The sequence below is a fragment of the Eretmochelys imbricata genome, chromosome 8 (genome assembly GCF_965152235.1).
Source record: "Eretmochelys imbricata isolate rEreImb1 chromosome 8, rEreImb1.hap1, whole genome shotgun sequence".
Classification (NCBI taxonomy): domain Eukaryota; kingdom Metazoa; phylum Chordata; order Testudines; family Cheloniidae; genus Eretmochelys; species Eretmochelys imbricata.
Window position 1 is genome coordinate 94,223,926 of NC_135579.1, and position 20,545 is coordinate 94,244,470.

The 20,545-nt window shown below is 41.5% G+C and overlaps 1 protein-coding gene across 3 annotated transcripts in view; it reads left to right on the top strand.

Moving 5' to 3' along the window:
* DAB1 (DAB adaptor protein 1) overlaps positions 1–19,965 on the top strand; it is a 165,713-nt gene extending 145,748 nt beyond the window's left edge. For 2 of the 3 annotated variants that reach the window (XM_077824740.1, XM_077824739.1), the window contains exons 9-13: positions 10,112–10,174; positions 12,034–12,142; positions 14,903–15,451; positions 18,749–18,876; positions 19,882–19,965. In XM_077824740.1, the coding sequence (XP_077680866.1) occupies positions 10,112–10,174; positions 12,034–12,142; positions 14,903–15,451; positions 18,749–18,876; positions 19,882–19,965 (933 nt within the window). Of the gene's footprint in view, positions 1–5,712; positions 5,770–10,111; positions 10,175–12,033; positions 12,143–14,902; positions 15,452–18,748; positions 18,877–19,881 lie in introns of all 3 variants that reach the window. The other variant, XM_077824737.1, reaches the window with a different exon arrangement.
* Positions 19,966–20,545: the final 580 nt, after the last annotated feature.

The window sequence follows — 20,545 nt, forward strand, 5'->3', positions numbered from 1 at the left end:
GGGGGGGGTAGGAAAAAACAAGAGGAAATAGGCTACCTTGCATAATGACTTAGCCACTCCCAGTCTCTATTTAAGCCTAAATTAATAGTATCCAATTTGCAAATGAATTCCAATTCAGCAGTTTCTCGCTGGAGTCTGGATTTGAAGTTTTTTTGTTTTAAGATAGCGACCTACATGTCTGTGATTGCGTGACCAGAGAGATTGAAGTGTTCTCCGACTGGTTTATGAATGTTATAATTCTTGACATCTGATTTGTGTCCATTTATTCTTTTACGTAAAGACTGTCCAGTTTGACCAATGTACATGGCAGAGGGGCATTGCTGGCACATGATGGCATAAATCACATTGGTGGATGTGCAGGTGAACGAGCCTCTGATAGTGTGGCTGATGTTATTAGGCCCTGTGATGGTGTCCCCTGAATAGATATGTGGGCACAATTGGCAACGGGCTTTGTTGCAAGGATAAGTTCCTGGGTTAGTGGTTCTGTTGTGTGGTATGTGGTTGTTGGTGAGTATTTGCTTCAGGTTGCGGGGCTGTCTGTAGGCAAGGACTGGCCTGTCTCCCAAGATTTGTGAGAGTGTTGGGTCATCCTTTAGGATAGGTTGTAGATCCTTAATAATGCGTTGGAGGGGTTTTAGTTGGGGGCTGAAGGTGACGGCTAGTGGCGTTCTGTTATTTTCTTTGTTAGGCCTGTCCTGTAGTAGGTAACTTCTGGGAACTCTTCTGGCTCTATCAATCTGTTTCTTTACTTCCGCAGGTGGGTATTGTAGTTGTAAGAAAGCTTGACAGAGATCTTGTAGGTGTTTGTCTCTGTCTGAGGGGTTGGAGCAAATGCGGTTGTATCGCAGAGCTTGGCTGTAGACGATGGATCGTGTGGTGTGGTCAGGGTGAAAGCTGGAGGCATGCAGGTAGGAATAGCGGTCAGTAGGTTTCCGGTATAGGGTGATGTTTATGTGACCATTGTTTATTAGCACTGTAGTGTCCAGGAAGTGATCTCTCTGGTCACGCAATCACAGACATGAAGGTCGCTATCTTAAAACAAAAAAACTTCAAATCCAGACTCCAGCGAGAAACTGCTGAATTGGAATTCATTTGCAAATTGGATACTATTAATTTAGGCTTAAATAGAGACTGGGAGTGGCTAAGTCATTATGCAAGGTAGCCTATTTCCTCTTGTTTTTTCCTACCCCCCCCCCCAGATGTTCTGGTTTAACTTGGATTTAAACTTGGAGAGTGGTCAGTTTGGATGAGCTATTACCAGCAGGAGAGTGAGTTTGTGTGTGTATGGGGGTGGGTTTTTGGAGGGGGGTGAGGGAGTGAGAGAACCTGGATTTGTGCAGGAAATGGCCTAACTCCATTATCATGCACATTGTGTAAAGAGTTGTCACTTTGGATGGGCTATCACCAGCAGGAGAGTGAATTTGTGGGGGGGGGTGGAGGGTGAGAAAACCTGGATTTGTGCTGGAAATGGCCTAACCTGAAGATTACTTTAGATAAGCTATTACCAGCAGGACAGTGGGGTGGGAGGAGGTATTGTTTCATATTCTCTGTGTATATATAAAGTCTGCTGCAGTTTCCACGGTATGCATCTGATGAAGTGAGCTGTAGCTCACGAAAGCTCATGCTCAAATAAATTGGTTAGTCTCTAAGGTGCCACAAGTACTCCTTTTCTTTTTTCAAGTTTTGAGACATTTTGGAACCTGACTCAAGCATTGTGGCTCATGCCCATCTCTAAAATATACAATGGGGACGCTGAAAGAAGTTATTTTGCTTCTACAGCTGTTAGCAGTCTGAACTGTAAATCGCCATTTAAGGAAACATCTGTATATATAATGTTGAAAATTCTGAAAGCTTAAAATATTTAATATGCATTTGATTTGAAATATATTTAACAAGATATAAATATTTCATAAAGATACAAACTGAAGGACTTGACGTATGAACTTTAGTGGCCAGCTAACTTCAGAATGTGAATAGTTCAGGTCCTTGCCAAGGCATTTTCAGGCAGAGCATCTTTTTAACTGGGGCACTGAGAATCTTATCCTGTCTTACCGAGAATTGGTCTTCTATGTATTGCCTTTTTGGTCTCCAGGTGTCATTTTGCTTTTCTTCTAGTGCCCTGCTGGCTGTCTTGCATCACTCACTTCAGTCTCCTGAACTTTATATACAAAGTTAGCTGAAACACAGTCAAGCAACCTCAGTTCAATGTAAGAGCTACTTTAAATTATTTACTCCAAACCAGAGGGTCTGTTCCTTATCACAACTTGTACAGACAGACGCCTTCAGACTCAACATCCACCCTTGCAAACAAGTAGCTGTGTCAAGCATCTGTCCTCTTATCATGCTAGACCTATGCAGCTTGAATTAGCTGAGTGATATTCTGCTCTTTGGAGTGCTCATGATATTCTCAAGAACCCACTAAGAGGAAAGAAGGAAGAAATAAAAAGTAAATTACTTTCCTTACTGGTTAATTACTGTACTTCCTACAGTACTTCTGTCATTTTAACCCACTGAACTCTATATTAGACAATAAGATGAGCTGCCATGCACTATTCATCCTTTTTGACCACTCCCTCTCCTTTCATCCTCTGAAGTTTCAACACCATGATTCCTGAGTCATCACTGTTACTGCCTCATTCATAATCAAAGTACAGAAATATTAACTTAGGTCCTCAGCTGTTGTAAATCAGCATGTGTCCATTGACGTCAGTGGAGCTATGCTGATTAACAACAGCTGAGTACCTGGCCTATTATTTCTGTAGCAAGGTTTGCAAGGTGTTTTACCAGCCCCTCAATACAGGGGTCCCTGCCTCAGAGTTCTTCTACTGTAAATCTGTATCTTTGCAATAATTCAAGAAACACAACAAAGTACTTTTCCAACCCCTACTGCATCAACAGATAAAGTGTAGAAGTGACTTTCTTGTATTTAGGTGTATGAAAGCTACAACTTGCATAACTCTGTAGTCATAGTCTCTAGGCTTTCTTCTGTATAATGCACCTTCCGCTCCCTTGTATCCACTGAATAGTGAAAAATGTCACAAGAAGTTTCATTGCCAGCTGGAGTGGTTTAAAGCCTGCTTTAAGAAGCCAGATTTAAATATTTAATGTTTAAAAGACTACAGCATATGTCTACATGGGAAGACTCAGCTTTCACTATAAGGTTTAATACCACCAAGATATGAGGATTAATAGTATTTCCACTGCCCACCTCTGAGTGGTTACAGCTGACTTTTGTTTTCCTTGCTGAATAAGCTGTGGCGGTGTTTTCATGTAAGACAAGATGCATTTTCCAGTAATTAAAGGCAGCTTTTACATCACGACACAGAGAAATCCACAGAGACAGGAATTCTACAGAAAGATCAAGGAACCAAGCATCTTTCCAGATTTCTCTTTTTTTATATAGTCGAGTGGGAGAGGATTGTTTACTTTCGCTGATAAAGATAAATCCTTTTGTATTGAAATGTGTAACCAAAGAAAGACTCAATAAGCCAAATTCTGTCCTCAGTTACACTAATGCAACCCTGGAGAAGTTGCTATTGAACACTCCCACGCTCTCTCTAATAGACACTAATATTTCACCTTTTGGAAGTCTCTCCTCAACAGGAAGTGATGCTGAACGTGAACTGATGGAGGATGTAGTCCAAGTGCGACATGATAATTGGGCACTTGGGGATGTGCAGTGACATGATAGGCAAACTGTTTTCAGGGATGTCCCACTGTAGCACTGTCAAGTTATTACTAATGGTCTGTTATTATGCTGCACACGTGTTTCTTCCATGCTACAGTATGGTTACTTTTCAAATGGTTTTGCAGAGCAATCAGTGTAGGTGCAGGAGTATGGCTGAGGGCAGAATCTGACTCAGAACTACCATGATTGTAAAACCTGTAAAGAATTGGGAGAGATGACTAGGTGAAGTGATGGTCAAAATCAAGAAATATAATCTGTTGGCTAAAGCCTGAGGTCCTTATTCAAGGCCTAAGCCTTTCAATTTTTATATCAAGAATGCTTTCTGGATTTATAGTGAGGTTCTGGGGCTAATAGCCTAAACCTGATTTCATGCTTCCCTTAACTTCAGTAGGAATTTCTCATATACAGAGTCTACAGTATTGGGCCCTGTATATATAATATGTCATACTTTCTTCATCTGAAGTTGCTTTTTGCCCAAATTTTATTATCAGAGACACAGGAGAACCACCCTTTCAGGCTATTTTTAAACTTCCAGTGAATTGCTGACTGGTGGGTTTGTCATCAGGTAACAGGGCTGCCACTTCCTGAGCAGTCCCTCATGACCAGAATTCCCTTTGCACCAGCTGTCCCTGGGTGCTCCCTCTTTCCTTACAAACTCCCCCCACGGCATCTTAGAAGTTCTACTGCCTTCTGCTTGGGGCTGGTGTAATGCTGGGAAACACTTCCAAACTGCCCCACCAATAAAGTCTGTCACTGCAGCTCAAAGGTTCACGTTTATCTCTGGCTCTTCTGCCATCCACACACAGCCACAGCCTGCTCTTCACAGGGCTGCTTCTCATGGCTGTCTCTCCCTGGAATTTAGCCTTCTGGCTCTGACCTCCTTCTCTTGCCAGTGTCTTTACTTTTCTGAAGGAGAAAGCAGTCTGTATACTGCCCTCCTCCAGAGAGCTCCTCCCGATTGACTGGAAAAGAAGGGAGTCCTGTCCAATCCTACATGACAGGGCTCCTGATCTCGGGCCCTTAATGGAATAGCGTTCTGGGGTTTCCCCTACATCCAACTCCTAATTCCCCAGGACTCCTGGCTCTCTTCTGCTGTCAGCCCATTTCCTGGGCCTTTGTTATTCCAGCTTCCTGGAATGGCATCTTCTGGCCCCCTCCACTCTTAAACGGAGCACAGATTAAACTTTAATTCATTTGCTCTTGTAGTTCTCGCTATTGCAAAAATCATTCTGATTTGTCCCCTCCCACTTTAAAACAGTTATGTTTATCACATTGAAATTTAGTCCTCTGATGACATTTAAGTCAGGTGATCAGCTATTATTTTTATAGCTAATAGTGGGATTTTTAGTATATTCCATTATACATACATTTACACACAACCCTGTAGATTTAGATTTATCTTGGATTCATTAATACCACCATTTTAAAAAATATTTTCTTGCAGATTATAGAAAGGGTATTTGTAATCTTAGATATGCATTTATTAATTTATAAATACACTTTTCAAAACCCATAGTTTTACCTAGTTAAATAGACACTGTATTTTGCTGCATATATTATTTGCTTTTAGAGCCTTTTCTTACCCCACATGTATATTATCAAATTGTTTAGCTGAGAATGCCAACTCCCTCCCCCAGTGAAGTCAATAAAGATTCCCATTAACTTCAATGGGAGCAGGCACCATAATGAATTTTTATAGCTAAACTTATAAATCCCTTAAAGAGTAACTATTTCTAATGTCTGCACTGATGTAGCCTTATACATGACAGAACTGGCGTTGTACAAGAGTGTACTACAGGCAAGTGTCGTGTATATTTGCACTTTATGTTAGCAGCATTCAAATGCACCATTTTTAAACGTGTGATTTGTTATCTTTGAGGTGAGTACAGCAGCTTGCTACAAGACTGAAAGGGTTTTCGTTTCCATAGGGAAGTCAATAATTATGGAGGTTATCATTGTCATGCTCAGAACTCATGTCATTTTTATAAATCATTCATTTCATTATCATAAATCATGCTTTACAGCTGCAGAATGGAAACTTATTGCTGGATATTGATGAAAATCTTGTTACAGTCACTCAGGTAAGGTTATGACACTAAAAATATGAAAGGGAAATGTAGATGAAATCACCACTAGAATTAGTGCAATTTGAAAATGTTCCATTTGGGTTTAGCTGCACCAGAATGTAGCTAATGCCAAGTACGGATAATTTAAAAAGAAATTATATAGTTGGAAAATTCATCTGTTTGGTGACCCAGAAAGTGAAACTGTTTAAAACCAATGAAAGGTAAAGATTAGCTGCCAAAATGTCTGCCAATGTCTGAAACTCCATTTATGTAAAAAGAGCTGTACTCATTTAGACCAGTAGAGAATTTAGCCCTAGCAAGGATCCAGAACTAGAACTCCTCATCCAAACAATCCCAGACTTCGTGGGATTTGAAATCCAGATTCAAATGTTGCAGTTTAAGCCTCTCTAACAAGTATCCTCAAAAGTTATTTTCACGCTAAATTACAATTTACATTTGCTGACATAGCTTTCTAGCATCTGTTGTACACAAAGTTGCAGTCATGCCAATATATTGCTCTTTTTCTGGGGTCACCATGTAGAAGGGCTTATTAGCATAAACAGTAATGGCAACTCAATAGTGCTCTATCCAGCAATCGGTTTATATAGTCCCCATCGCTGTGATATCAGAGAGGCTCTCGTGAGCTCCTTGGAGTTTTACCTGAGATGAATTTCCACAGGTGCACACATCTTAAAGCACTTTGAAAAGTATCATTATCTCCATTTTACAGAGTGACAGTCACAGAGTGGTTATGTGACCTGCTGCTGTTGAACTAAATGCTGAAACCTTGAGTTCAAAAAGAATCATTGTGTTAAATTCTCAGTTATACTTATTCTGCATTAGGCTAGAATATGAATCATGGGATTCATTCTAATGTAGATTCATTAATGTAGATTATTCTACATTAGGCTACATTAATATGAATCGTGGGATAAGGGTTCCATCAAAACTTCTGCCCCTCGCCCACTACACAGACTCTTCCCCTAGGCTGACAACCTGGGTAGTGCAGGACACGGTCTCACTACCTGGTACCCCTTGCAGTCACTGGCAGCTCTGCTTCTCACTTTCTCTCCCTTATGGTGGGAGAGGAAGGCTTGGAGGATCTTTCCCTGTGGGCAGGGAAAACCCACACGGTCTCATCTATGAAGGGACATGTACAGTTTCTTTAGAATGCTAGCAGGAAGTCAGACAAGAGGAGGCTGGGGGAGGTTCTAGCCAGAAGCTTTACAGTGATGCAGAGACAGAAGTTTTAGGGACAACCTCAAACAAGCAATTTAGAGTTCTTAGAAGGAAGTGACTCTGTGCTATTGTTACAACCCCCGCAGCCATTGGTGGCAGCTGGTTGGCATGAAGTTTCATCTGAAATGATTAAATTAGGAGTATCAGTATTATTCAGGTTTTTCTAGACATTGCTAAGATTAAATGGTTAGCAATTTTGTGCATGGTACTAGAGTGATCTGCTTCTTCTCTTGGAGAGACTAGTTCTATAGTTCTTCTATTAGTACCCAAGAAAATAAGTGCAGCCTTAAAAAATGAAGGGGGCTAATCCTCTCCCCATATACATGCGTAAATCCCATTCCCGTGACTATAATAAGAATTACACTCACACTCTTGAAAGGAAATATAGACCTTTAGTGGAAAATGTCTTAGCATATCACCAAAACACAAAATGATCTATTTAACACAATACAGAATGTGAGGAGATGTGAAATAATTCATTCCTAGGCTGAGTGCCATTAATGCAGCTAGACTAATTCAAGGCAGAGAGTGTCTAATTTACTGTAGCGTTGCCTCTTTTTTAAACAATACATATATAAGAAAAATATAAAAATCACTCAAACTATTGCATTTTGAATTAGTAGCCTTCCTCCTTAAAAGATCATTCGTGGCAAAAAGCTGGGAACTGATGATATGAGGAGAACCTTTAACATTTGCCCTCTTTTTTTGTTTCATGTAAGATGATTCAGAAAATAGAATGTGGCCCAACTGTCCTAAGTGCTAAGCATCGGCTACTCCCATGGCCCTATATGATTTAGAACTCAGCAGAATTCCAAGCCTATCATCAACTCTCCTATTGAATTAGAGGGCTGCAAAGTTGTCTCCAGACCTTGTGATCCCACCTAAAGTGGGGGATGGGACAAGAAACAGAGTTAAGATGGATGTTCAATCCCATTAAAATTTAAAAGCCTGATTTTTCATGTTCTTGGGCTCCAGAAGAAGCCACAGGAGAAGTGGAGGAAAGGAGGAGAACCTCACTGAATTCCCCTCTGAGCATTCCCTGTAATGTCCCTTCGGTAAGAAAAGTAGGGGGTAGATTTTAAACTCTTCCATGTGAAGCTAGGAACTGTTCTGCCAGTTTGGCTTCTTGCTTCAGTGGCCCCTACCCCTGACAGAACAGATGTGCAGTGCCATTGGCTGAGTCCCCCAACATCTGCCCCGTGGCTCTGATGGAGAGCACCCATAGTTATGCAAGTCCTAAGTGTTATTACTTGCTCTGTTACCTCCCATGCATGGAGTTTTAGGTGGAGAGCAGTGGAAGTTCCGTGGATACCTCAACTCTCAGAACCATTTGGAGTTCCCGAATATTTTGGTTCTTTCTGGTTTTAACTATGGCCCAAACTCTGTAACCTTTGCCTATCGAATAATCTATACTGAAAACTCCCATAACTTCAGTGGGGTTACTTATTTGAATAAAGGATACAGGATAAAGCTTTGGAAGAACTACTGTCAGAACTGGGAGCTGCTCAGAGCTTTGGATTCCCACCAGAATCCTTCAAAGTGGTGTGTCTATGGATAAATTTAAAATGAAACTATGAAGATTTTTACCCTGATATTTTTCAGAGGTTGGGTGAAACAGGGGCTATCCCTGGTCTAAATTATAAGGTTGGTGGGGGAAGGCAATTTGACTCCAGAATCTTGACCAGTAATTAATTGTTAAAGCTAGTCAGAAAATGGTGAGTATTTTCCTTGGGGAAAAAATTAAAGTAACAAAAATTCCCCCTGCCTTTTTTTGGTAATTTTCACAGGAATTTTCCAGTTTCACAATGAAAAAAAATCAAATACCACACATTTTTTTGTTGGGAAGGTTCATGTTTTCATCACAAAACTGGAAAAATTTTGAAAGGAACAAAAATTTTCATTTCCAGCAAATTTATTTCTCAAAAAGAAAAAAGTATCCCACCTAAACAATTTCAACCAGCTCTATTAATTGTGTATAAATTTCACTCCTCTGAATACTCATCAATTTATCATGTCATCTTGTTTTCCTAGGCTGTTTCATAATGGGACAATAATTCACACTGCACAGATACAGTAGTAATCTGACTTTGTGCAATACAACAGGAAATGTGATAAGTTCCTTTAAAAATTAAATATACAAATAATTTTGGGAGGATAGTACTGCAGCAACTGATCCCACTTACGATCAGTACCTAAATACCTTCAAGCAGCTCTTTTTGATCAAAATACTTAAATTATACTTTCATAGAAGTTTGGTGCAGGAGGAATCATTAATATTATATGGCAGATGTAAATACTTGATCACTATCAAGTTTCATGCTATTTTGGCTTGTGTACTGTAGAAGACACAGTCAAAGCAAGGCTTCCTCAGAACTGCTTGGGTTTCCATGTCACTAGTGGCTCTGTCCAGTCTAAATTCATCTCTGTAAGTGCTGAGTCTGAGCTTCGGCCGATACTTTGCTTATGCAGCCACTGAGGCTGCTATATGTTATGAATGGGTTTTCCCCCTTCTGGTCCAACTGAGAGAGACCTCTTTGGTTGATCTGTTTCAAAACCAAACTCCAAATGGAGTCCCTGGTAAAACATTTCTAGCATTTAGAGCTATCCAGTTGTAATGCCTAGCTGTGTCTCCCCTCATCGCCTAGGGCTCGTACAGGCCGCACTCATCCCATGGGGAAGGGGGGGCCTCAGCCAACTCCATAGCAACATTCGACCCACTTCCCCTGGACCCCACAGAGGTTGTAGTCTGGGGCTTGAGAGATCAGAGATGGGGCCATGGTGGAAGGGTTGGGTGGCAATGGGACATACACACATCCCCTGTGCCCAGTGAAGCTAAGAGTGGAAAGAGAATATAGCCCCATTGTGGATGCTTTCTCTCTGCCCTATCCCCTTCTGTGGTGGATCCCCCATAAGAGAGTTTCCCAGGGGCTGTTTGAGCTTCCTCTAGGTTTGTGAGCCAGCCCCAGGGCCTAGTCCGTCCCCACGGAGGGGACAATCAAGGCATAAATAGCTTTATTTTGGATAGATGATATGAATTCATTACTTGTTTACAGTCTCAGGCACCCTCTTCCTTGATTCTCCTTAAAGGATAAATACAGATGTATTCTTCTCTTTGCAGGCTGTTACCCAACTAGAGCTTTTTGGGGACATGTCCACTCCTCCTGATGTAACCTCTCCCCCAGTAAGTACCCAGGGAAACTTGCCCTGCCTTTTTCTACCTGTCCGGTAAAAAGCAGGTTTACTGTAGCCATGTCTAGAAATGCAGGAGGGTGAGTAGCATGCACTCAAAATGAAGGATTTCAAAGTGTTTTTTCAAACAGTAGTGAAATAAAGGTGAACTAGGAAGCAAACATATTCAAAAAGGAAAAAAAATGGTTTTCTCCAATCACTGCTTGTCTCGGGGTGCTCTACTCACCGCTGGCACATCTCCTTCTGACCACGTCTGGGGATTAACTCTGCCAGGCTGATGCCTCTTCCTGCGGTTGCACACCGTCACCCCCTGTCTTGCTCTCTCAGGACTCAACTGCTCCCACTTCATGGCTTGATCCCCCAGTCCGGTCACTGTGGTTTTCCCCTACCGGGGAAATCACATGCATCAATGTCTCTCAGGACCCACTGTTCCTCACAGTCTTCTCTTTCACTGCCCTAATGGTGCCACTTCCCCCGTAGCTGGTAGGGGAACTCAGGCCTGCCCTCTACAAGGAGTTCCAGACCAGGGACTCTACAACAAGTAATCGGGTCCTAGCCCTTACCGTGTATCCCTGGGCGATTTCCTCCCTTGCCATCTGTCACCGTAACAGTGACTGCAGCCTCTCTCTCTCTCTGCAGCCCCATTGTCCTCTCAGCTACTGGGCTTTATGCAGGCCCCTCCTGTTCTTGTGCAGCTGAGCTTCCTTTTTAATTAATCCTCATTGCTCCCTGTCTCTTCCTCCAGATACAGCCAGTGCAGTTAATTGGCCTACCCAGCCACTACAACCCCTTCAGGCCTTGTGTAGGCTGAACACCCCATCGCACTGCTCCTTTGTGATGTGCAAGGATGGCCTCAACCTTTTTTTTTTTTTTTTTTTTAAATAGAGATCTGAATGGTGATGTCATACAGGGCTGTAACCTGAGCTACAGCTCCCATCACTTCCGTTTAGCAGCGGCATCTGCTGTGTGGGACTCTGTCTAAAACTCAGTTGTTTGGGAAGGAGAGCATCAGATGTGGTAACAGCTTTGAATGACATCACTCTTTGGAACCTCCAAAGATCATATCCCAGTCCTTCAGCTAAGGGAGGGAAGAAGGACCTAAAAGGACCTAAAAACAAGTTAAAAACAAAAATGTGTGTGTTACTTTAAGGAGATGGAAGCCTTTGAAACAAGCTGTTTTCATTATAAAGTAGAAATAGAGAATTTTTCCAGTTCATTTTTAAGCCTCAAAACAGATTGTGACATAGGGGAATATTAATATTCTCCTTTTCCAGATAGGGAAACTGAGGCACTGTGCAGTAAGGTAACAAAGGAATTTTGTGGCACATCTAGGAAGAGAGTTCAGATCTCCCATCTTCTAATCCTTATCTTTAACAATGGGACCAGTCTTCTTCTAACATGCAAGACTTTGCCTCTAGGCCTATTGATGAACTGGATCAATATTTAATCATTCTTCTGTAATACAGTAATTTCACCCTGGTTTAAAATCCTTTCTGCATTATTTTCTGTGTCTGTTGTTTACATCAATCCTCAGTTAAACTATTAAGCTTCAGAATCACAGACTTCTATTTCTTAAGAAACAGGTGCTGTCAGAAATTTGCACGTGATACATGATTATGCAAGTTATATTGTTCTTTTTCTTCATGGCCTAAGAGTTCTGTATTTTTTCTCTCTTTTCCTGTTGTCTTCTGTCTTGTGGTGCTGATGATCTTTTTCCTGCTGCTTCTTTACATCTGCATCTCTCTTTTTGGAGATAAAGGTGATGTGGCACCTCAGTGCATGCCGATTGCTGATGGCAGAAACAGTAGCTGATATGTCACTGTTGTATTTTATTCCTGTCTCATTTTGTAGACTCCTGCAACTCCAGGTGATGCCTTTATCCCATCTTCATGCCAGTCACTTCCTGCTAGTACAGACACGTTTGGTTCTGTACCTTTCAGCACTGCTGCTGTACCCTCAGGTAAGAACCCGATAGGATTATTTAAAGACTAATTTTAGGGCTGGTTATTTTGAAAATATTAGCTCAACTAAACTGTGGAACTCAGGTATCTGTTCTGTTTTATGTCTCAACGTCCAAAACATAAGGGTTAAAAAAAAGTTTTCCACTATAGAAATGTGAAAGTACAGCCTGTCTTACGGTAATGTACTTACTTACAGTAATGTCTTACGGTACTGTACTTCAGGACAAAGAAAATCCAAATCAGTACCAAGTCGAACCTTCAGTATATTGAGTTTGCTAACATCTAATGAAGTAAAGAAAGATCTGGGACTAAAAAGTCTCTGGAAGTTCAAGTATATAGTTTACATACCTATAAGCGATTGTTGTAATAGGAGAGGGAAAGTTATTTAGCTTTGAATTTCCAGTAATAACTGTAGACATTCTGAACTATGTACAGTAAATGATGGCACAGCAAGAAACATGAAAAATTTGTGACCATTTTTAAAGCTATTCCATGTAGCCGAAGTGTGACGTTTCAGCTAGGCTTTGCTATGTTCCTCAAAGTGCTCAAAATTCAGAGTTCGTGTAAGATTCTGCACTGACATGCAGGAAATGTGGGTTTGACTTCTGGTCTTGCTCTCTGGTCTGCCAGGGGCTGGGAGCATTGCAAAAACAGCTCATTCCATCCCATTTGGGAAGGAGAAAAAGGAGTGTCTTGAATCATTCAACAGTAGTTTTCTGGATGGTTAGCACCTTCAGTGCTATGATGTATGGCATCATCTGTCCTGAAATGTAACACAGTGGAAATCTTTTACTGTATCAATGTTCCATTATTATGTTAGCACTTGAAAGTAACATACCTGATACATGGAATAGAACCAGATAAGCACTTTGATCCTGTTTGTTAACTGGTTATGGAAAACTCTGATGTACTTCCAAAGAAGTACCCTCCAGTGTCCTTTCGTCAGAAAGGTCATAACTACAATGCTGTGTTTTGGGGTTATGGAGTGGGAAATTCCTCATTGCTCTGACAAAGTTGCGGAGGCTCCTACTTCACATTCCCCATCATAACCGTTTGTTGAAATACATATTCAGCTATGTTATTGTTCTCCTTGGCTAAATGATTCCAAGATCAATTGCTTATGATTTTTGTTTTGCTGTCTTACTCCTTTACAGTTTGCATTTCAATAAACCCAGAAATAAACCAAAAGTAAAAGGTAAAAGAAGGGTAAGGAAAACTTATAGGTCAAGGAAAGGTTTCTTTTCTACTGCTATACCAGTAAAAAAAAGAGGAAAGAGAGATCCCACATTGTAAAATATTAACAATAAATTAAAATTATTAATGTAGCACTTGGGTCTCGTATTAATATAACATCATTTTGTATTAGTAAAACATAAGCGCTGTCACTTAGTTTCTTCTTTAATAGAGGTTTTCAGGGTAGAGTTTCAGAAATCCTTTTATATTAAACACAGTCGAAAACTCTGTTGGATTCATCTGCTTTTTTTCTTTTTAATTGTAAATGACAAACTAAAGGTCTAGTCATACAGTCCAGACTCAGCCAAGATTCCCATTAGTTTGACAGGGAAGTTTTGTCTGAGCAGTGTCAAATCAAAGTTAGAATGTTTTAATGACTCCAGTTTTTAATATTCAACTCTTTCCCCTAGCTAGAAGGTTTTCATTATAAGCTATTACCCAGTGCAATTTTTTGGCATCTATTATACAAAACAACATACCTCTAATTTTTCAAGTATGTTTTCTTAATTCATAGCATGCATGCTTAGCAGCTTCTGGGTGTTGAAGTAGCCAAGTGTGCTTTTTCATCTGTATTTGGTGAGGTTATGCCTTTATCTTTTATAGATCTTGCCTCAGTTATCTGTAACTTTCAGATAGGATTATTGCAAAGTGTTCTACTTAGTGCCAAGCCTGAAGACCACTAAGAAACATGAACTATTTGAAATTTAGCCATTCCTTTACTTAGGGTTGCTTCTCAGAGGGAGCCCATGTGCTTCATAATCTGCACTGTGTCCATTTCTGGGTGCAATTTAAAAGGCTGGTTTTCCTCTACAAAGGCCTTAATGGTTTGAGTCCTGCCTCCCTCAGAGAAAACCTCTATTATCATGAGATACAGTAGCAGTTGCAATCAAAGCAGGCCCCTGAGCTAACCGTCGTCTGGCTTGAACCGGAACGGTAAATTTGATGGCTCCCATCTGGGCCGACATACTAAGGATTGAATCAGGGACCTCCAGAGCAAAACGCATGAGCTGCTATAGCATGAGCTAACAAGGTAGAGTTCTTTAGTGAGGCTGTAAGAGACTCCTGTTCTCTGCGGATCTAGCATAGAAGTGGGGTAGAGTTACACAAGATGGCATTTTTTGAGAGGAGTCCTCTGCTCTGGCGCTCACGTTACTCTTTCGTCTACCAAAACCCAGGTTAGCTGATTTTCAAGGCAAACTGTGTTCCAACATGCCACCTTTTCTCTCTAGTTTATGGGAAGGGGGAGGATTCATGTGATTTGAGGAGGAGGGAAATAATTTTTTTTCCCTAATGAGTGGGGATGAGGATTATTATTAAAGTCAGTCCAGTTACGCTTTATTTATTGAACTGTTTGTACACCTGCCAAGAGCACAGGATTGACACATTTAAGGAAGTGATGTAAATTGGTAAAAGTGCCTGTGACTCCTAACACAGTCTGTGTATTTTTGACTAACAGTGTTTCCTGTACCACATCCTCTTGCTGTTCATGTTCATGCGCTAAAACAATCCTGTTGTTATTCTTTAAGGTTACGTTGCAATGGGAGCTGTCCTGCCCTCCTTCTGGGGACAGCAACCCCTCGTTCAACAACAATTGGCCATGAGTGCTCAGCCTCCAGTTGCTCAGGTGATGCAGGGAGGACAGCCAATAGCATGGGGCCAACCTGGTATTTTTTCTCCTACCCAGCAACCATGGCCATCTGTAGCTGGTCAGTTCCAACCAACTGCCTTCATGCCAACACAAACTGTTATGCCTTTACAAGCAGCCATGTTTCAAGGTACCATTGCTCCCATAGCTACTGTTCCACCCACAAGCGATTCCACCAGATCAAGTCCACAGACAGACAGGCCCAGACAGAAAATGGGAAAAGAAATGTTCAAAGATTTCCAGATGGCTCAGCCTCCGCCAGTGCCATCACGAAAACCAGACCAGCCTTCCCTCAGTTGTACCTCAGAGGCCTTCTCCAGCTATTTTAACAAAGTCGGGATGGCACAGGATGCAGATGATTGTGATGACTTTGACATCTCTCAATTAAATTTGACTCCTGTGACTTCTACAACGCCATCTACAAATTCACGTAAGTACCCAAATCCTTCCAGTCGCAGTCTCTTCCTCAAATGTGACCATCTCCTCAAAGCTTTTCCCTTTTCTCTGGTGTACTATGTTGGACTACACGTGAGCTTAGTATCTTCATGCAAGATCAAGCTTGTTAGTGGCATCCTGGAGCTAGGGAAACATGATTTAAGCTACAAATTACAGAGGCGATTGAAATCAACAACTTCAAAGGTTGAAAGCTAAAATTTAATTTTTAATAAAACAGTAATAGGTCTGCTCTTCAAAATATGCCTAAACTAAGCACATTTAAACTGGTTTGGAAAATATTAAAAATATTGATGAGAAAATATTCACTCAGTAGGCGTGAAATTCATCCCTACAGGGGGCCATTTTAAGTCCCACTCCAGCTGTATTTTTGGAGACTTCAGTAGGATTTAAGTGTTGAATAGGCCTTCTTCAGGCCCTCTGTACTGGAGTGAATTTCACTCTAGGTGCATAAATGTGCTAATACTGTGGAGTTGCAAAAAATTGTTTATAAAGAGATTCCATTATACGAGTGCTAACACTGGTATAGATCTAACTCCCATGGAAGCCAACAGGTGTCTATTGAGTTGCGTAGAAGCTAGATTGAACTTAATAACACTAATCATAGAAGACTCAAAGCAGGACCAACACCAACTAAATAATCTGTCATCTGCCACCACTGAGAACAGCCCAGCAAGCCATCCCAATGTGCAGAAAGAATAGCAAATATGGCACGTGACCAGGTTGGCTTAACAGAGAAATCTTCGATGAGCTTACAACACAAAAAGGAAGCTTACAAGAAGTGGAAACTTGGACAGATGACTAGGGAGGAGTATAAAAATATTGCTCAACCATGCAGGGGTGTAAAGCACAATTGGAGCTGTAGCTAGGAAAGGATGTGAAGGGTAACAAGAAGGGTTTCTACAGGTATGTTAGCAACCAGAAGAAGGTCAGGGAAAGTGTGGGACCTTTACTGAATGGGGGAGGCAACCTAGTGACAGATGATGTGGAAAAAGCTGAAGTACTCAATGCTTTTTTTGCCTTGGTCTTCACAGACAAGGTCAGCTCCCAGACTGCTGCACTGGGCAGCACAGTATGGGGAGGAGATGAGCAGCCCTCAGTGGTGAAAGAACAGGTTAAGGACTATTTAGAAAAGCTGGACATACACAAGTCCATGGGGCCGATTGCAATGTATCCAAGGGTGCTGAGGGAGTTGGCTGATGTGATTGCAGAGCCATTGGCCATTATCTTTGAAAACTCAAGGTGATCGGGGGAGGTCTTGGACAATTGGAAAAAGGCAAATATAGTGCCCATCTTTAAAAAAGGGAAGAAGGAGAATCCGGGGAACTACAGACCGGTCAACCTCACCTCAGTCACTGAAAAATCATGGAGCAGGTCCTCAAGGAATCCATTTGGAAGCACTTGGAGGAGAGGAAGGTGATCAGGAACAGTCAACATGGATTCACGAAGGGCAAGTCATGCCTGACCAATCAGATTGCCTTTGATGATGAGATAACTGGTTCTGTGGATATGGGGAAAGCAGTGGATGTCATATATCTTGACTTTAGCAAGTTTTTGATACGATCCCCACAGTATTCTTGCCAGCAAGTTAAAAAAGTATGGATTGGATGAATGTACTATAAGGTGGATAGAAAGCTGGCTAGATCGTAGGACTCAACCAGTAGTGATCAACGGCTCGATGTCTAGTTGGCAGCTGGTATCAAGCAGAATGCCCCAGGAGTCAGTCCTGGGGCCGGTTTTGTTTAACATCTTCATTAATGATCTGGATGATGGGATGGACTACACCCTCAGCAAGTTTGTGGATGACACTAAGCTGGGAGGATAGGTAGATATGCCGGAGGGGAGGGACAGGGTCCAAAGTGACCTAGACAAATTGGAGGATTGGGCTAAAAGAAATCTGATGAGGTTCAACAAGAACAAGTGCAGAGTCCTGCACTTAGGATGGAAGAATCCCATGCACCGCTACAGGCTGGGGACCAACTGGCTAAGCAGCAGTTTGGCAGAAAAAGACCCGGGAGGCTACAGTGGACGAGAAGCTGGATGTGAGTCAACAGTGTGCCCTTGTTGCCAAGAAGGCTAACGGCATATTGGGCTGCATTAGTAGGAGTGCTGCCAGCAGATTGAGGGAAGTGATTATTCCCCTCTATTGGGCATTGGTGAGGCCACATCTGGAGTATTGCATCCAGTTTGGGGCCCCCCACTACAGAAAGGATGTGGACAAATTGGAGAGAGTCCAGCGGAAGGCAACGAAAATGATTAAGGAGCTGGAGCACATGACTTATGAGGAGAAGCTGAGGGAACTGGGCTTATTTAACCTGCAGAAGAGAAGAGTGAGGGGAGATTTGATAGCAGCCTTCAACTACCTGAAGGGGAGCTCCAGAGGTTGGAACTAGGCTGTTTTCAATGGTGTCAGATGACAGAACAAGGAGCTATGGTCTCAAGTTGCAGTGGGGGAGGTCTAGAGTGGATATTAGGAAACACTATTTCACTAGGACGGTGGTGAAGCACTGGAATGGGTTACCTAAGGAGGTGGTGGAATCTCCATCCTTAGAGGTTTTTAAGGCCTGGCTTGACAAAGCCCTGGCTGGGATGATTTAGTTGGGGTTGGTCCTGCTTTGAGCAGGGGGTTGGACTAGATGATCTCCTGAGGTCTCTTCCAACCCTAATCTTCTATGATTCTCTTTGATTCTGGGTAGATGCTGCTGCCATGCACTATTCGTTCTGTAGAGTGCTTTGACCTACTGCTATTTCAGGCTAGAGTGCAGCCGATTTACAACCCGGCTTTCCGTGCACTGTGTCTCCATATAGACAAGCCTTGTGTTTTCAGAGTCTACCTAAAGATGCACCATCAATATCTTTTTCTTGGCATTTGAAATTTCTTTTTGGTCAAAAACTCCCCCGACATCCATCTGGTCTAAAAACAAACATCCTAGTTTCTGAAAAGGCTGACAGAGGAAATAGGTTTTACATTAAGTTTGTTTGTTTCAAATCACAGAATTCGAACACTGATTTGTGGAGTTTTCTTATGTTGGGGTAAATGAATTTAAAGCTCGGAATAAAAATAAGGAGTTGGTGACATTTTTGTTATAATTTTCAGTCTATAGACTATGATTTTGTTTGCTTCATTTTACAAAACACATCTTAGCAGAAAACAAGCAATTTAGGAATAATATAATTGGGGGGTTTAAGTATGACTAGATTTTCAATAGTGTGTCCATCTTGAACAAATTTAATGAATTGATTTCCTATTATTATTGCCGTCATCTTTGTTTAGCTCCAACCCCTGCTCCTAGACAGAGTTCTCCATCAAAATCATCCGTGTCTCATACCAGTGATCCTACTGCAGATGACCTCTTCGAAGAGGGGTTTGAAAGCCCAAGCAAAAGTGAAGAGCAGGAGGCTGTGAGTAGCATGACTCCTAATACTAACTAGACTTTTCTAGCTAGAAAATATCAGGGAGTAACTGAAAGTTAGCTGGAAATGTCAAATAGATTTTTCAACAGGATTGGTGGATTTTTTTTTTAAGGGAAGTTGCAGAGAACGTTCCTTTCCAAGTATGGGTTTGATAGCTATCGAACATTAACAAGATATTTACAATAGTATGTATTCATATTAAGGAGCCAAACTCCAAGGTGATATGTAAAGCAGTGTAAGTTAGTTACCCTCAAACATCCATAAAAGTACTTACACCACTTACGGATGTGTAAGGGACTTCAGGTTGATGTAACATACATGCCAAGGAAGCAGAAGAAGGTGTAAGAGTATATATGTTAAAACACTGTGGCCCACACTGACTTACACATTCCTACATTTTCTTGCTAGTTGCTATTCTTGTTACATACCTTACTTGTGGGCCTTTAGTATGTGATTTTTCTCCATTAAGATTCCATTACACTTAGTGAGACTCAGTGGGCCAAAGTCAAAGGTTGGCTAAATGGGGATTGTATGTCATAAAATGCTCTGGTAATTGGCTTTGAGTTTAAGTCAAAGAAAGGCTAGACAGAGCCCAAATTGCTGTAATTTACATGCAGAGGGGATAGAAGAGGGCATAAATTACACAAGATTAGACTCTCTCTGATTCACATAGATTTGCTCATGAATTTAGTCAAAGATCTGCTTTCAGGGATTGGGCCTGCAGTCATTTTGGGTCTGACCAATGCCTATTGCAGTCGTGGCATCTCTTTTATCACCTTCAACAGGCATTAAATCAGTGCCTTTATGTATGCAACACCCATTTGAAGTCCTTGCAAATTTTGAAAGCACATTAACTGTAGGATCTCACCCTTTGTGTTTTAAAATGTACAGTAGCTGCACGTGATAGAATGTGTCCCTAGCATGAAAATAACCTCTTACTGCCTTTTCACTTCCTGTTGTTGAGAAAAAAGGTGTTATGTTCTTGTATTCTAGCCTGATGGATCTCAGGCCTCTTCCAACAGTGATCCATTTGGTGAGCCTACTGGTGATACTATAAGTCCACAGGTCGGTAGCTAGATAGCGCAGGTTGGGGTAGGTATCTGTCCTTTTTTTCTCTCTCCATCTTGAGGTGTTCACTTATTCTTTTACCAATGCCTACCATCGCTCCCATGGATGCATCATTTATTTTTCCTTTACTACATCATTCCCTTTCCCTCTCCACTCCCACCCCCTATTTATTCCTCATCCTCAGTGGTTTGCATGGCTTTTGCCGTTTGCTAAGTGTTTCACGTTGTGCACTTCTCTGTTGCAGCTGCCTACATGCTTTAAACCAGTGATACTCTGCAACTGGCGAGCCGCAAGCGGCTTTTTAATGCGTCTCCTGCGGCTCTTTGCAGCACCTGATATTAAAATCGTGTGTGATTTAATTATTAACCGGTCTAAGTTATGAACTGATCAGGAGGCTTTTACTATGTTATTAGCCATTTAAGTTATCAACTTGCATTAAGTTATTAACTTATTTGCTGTGAGGAAAAAAAAATACACACATAAATTAGATATTTCCAGTCACACTGTTTAAATATGAATAGTACTATAGTAAATGAAACAATGAGTTCACACCGCTGTGGCTCCTTCGGGTAATGTTGATCGCTAATTT